General features: G+C 36.4%; 1 protein-coding gene across 1 annotated transcript; it reads left to right on the plus strand.

Annotated features, from left to right (window-relative positions):
• The first annotated feature begins 354 nt into the window (after positions 1-354).
• On the plus strand, positions 355-1,429 carry LOC131857205 (calmodulin-like protein 7). The gene has a single exon (XM_059209428.1). It carries the CDS (start codon positions 458-460, stop codon positions 1,190-1,192), a length of 735 nt encoding a protein of 244 aa, XP_059065411.1. The 5' UTR covers positions 355-457; the 3' UTR covers positions 1,193-1,429.
• Positions 1,430-1,655: the final 226 nt, after the last annotated feature.

Below are 1,655 nucleotides of genomic sequence, written 5' to 3' on the forward strand. Positions count from 1 at the left end.
ATAACAAAGAACAAATGAAGATAGTAGAAAATCAGGAAAAGAAATCTAACTTTACACAAAAGTGTCTATATTATATAAGTGTCATGAAACTTGAATGACAGCAGGGATTACCTTCCACGTTACATCTTATATGGTTCTTGGAAGGATGCATAAACTGAACGTTTAACGATGAATAGATAAACATCTTCAGTGTTTATAATGGAAAAAGACAAAAACTAAATTTAGAATTAAACCCACCCATGCATGGTGTAAAGCATCGACTTGGTCCTACAAATCTGGAGCTTCCTGCAAATCTCAATTGGTATTTTCAGCCTCACAAAATCCGGTTTTTCTGGGTGTGCAGAGATTATATAGTATATACATGCAGAAAAAGATTGTTGCCGAAAGAATCCCTAGATTTCTGAGATAATCAGATATAAGAACGATACTTCTTTGTGCAGTTGGGCATATAACAAATATGGTTTCAATTTCAGATGCCCTTAGTGGTTTGGATGTTGATGCATTCATCATTGACTGTAATTGGTATTATGGTTGTCTCTTTAGCCCTAAGAAAAAAGTTGGCATTGATTCAATTACAAGGGCTGCTGTAGGTACTGATGGCAATAGAAAAGACCATTGCATTGCAGAGGATGAGAGTGGGCTTCCTTCCCTTGCTGAGAAAGGTGCAGGGAATATAAAAAGATTGAGAAAAAATGTCTGCATGGAAGAAGCAAATGGGGAGGCTGAGTGCATTGAAAACATGTTTAGGGTATTAGATGAAGATGGTGATGGAAGAGTTAGTGCAGATGAGGTGATGAGGTTTTTGAAGAGATTGGATCTGGAAATGCCAAAGGAGGAGGTGGAGGTAACTGTGAGATCTGTGTCTGCATGTGGTGAGGACTTCCTTACTGTTATGGAGTTTGGTGAATTTTATAGATTGATTTATGCATATCAGGAGGAGGGAGTTGATAATGGGGAGGATAAGGAGCAGGTAATTTGTGGGGCATTTGGCGTGTTTGATCAAAATGGAGATGGGTTTATCAGTGCAATGGAGCTTGCTGATGTTCTTTGTAAATTAGGGTTTGTGGAGGGAAGTGATGTGAATTGCTGCCAGAGCATGATCAAGAGTGTGGATCACAATGGAGATGGGTTTGTGGATATTCATGAGTTTAAGCACCTGATCTATAGAACTGTTTTTCCTCCTTATCTTTGACTCCAATGTATTGCTGCAGCAAGCTAATTGCAGTGCATGTCCAATGGGCAGCATGAATTTGGCAAGGTGTGTTTATGCAGTTACAATTCTTAGGCATGATATTAAAATGGTTTCATAAAAATTTATTGTAAGATGATTGTACAGCACTGGTAGTATTTTAGATATCTATGTCATATTCAATCTTATATGTCATGACATAGCAGAGAATAGAAGAATTTTAACAAAGGCCATGACATAGCAGAGAATAGAAGAATTTTAACAAAGGCCAAGGATGGTCTATATATGTTATATGTCATATTTAATAATATGTTTTTTAATGTGTTATAATTAACTTTGGCTCTTCAGAAAGATCATTTTTTAAGGTTTTTCTAGCAAGATCTGTAACAGCTAATAAGTAGTTTATATGGTGCTTTCTTTCAGCGAAAAGAAATAATAGTTCTTTATTAGCATATGGGCTTTCAAA

This window comes from Cryptomeria japonica, chromosome 7 (assembly GCF_030272615.1).
Source record: "Cryptomeria japonica chromosome 7, Sugi_1.0, whole genome shotgun sequence".
NCBI classification, from domain to species: Eukaryota; Viridiplantae; Streptophyta; class Pinopsida; order Cupressales; family Cupressaceae; genus Cryptomeria; species Cryptomeria japonica.

Coding starts and splice junctions, on each gene's coding strand:
- LOC131857205 (XM_059209428.1), top strand. CDS start 458: ATGGTTTCAATTTCAGATGCCCTTAGTGGTTTGGATGTTGATGCATTC.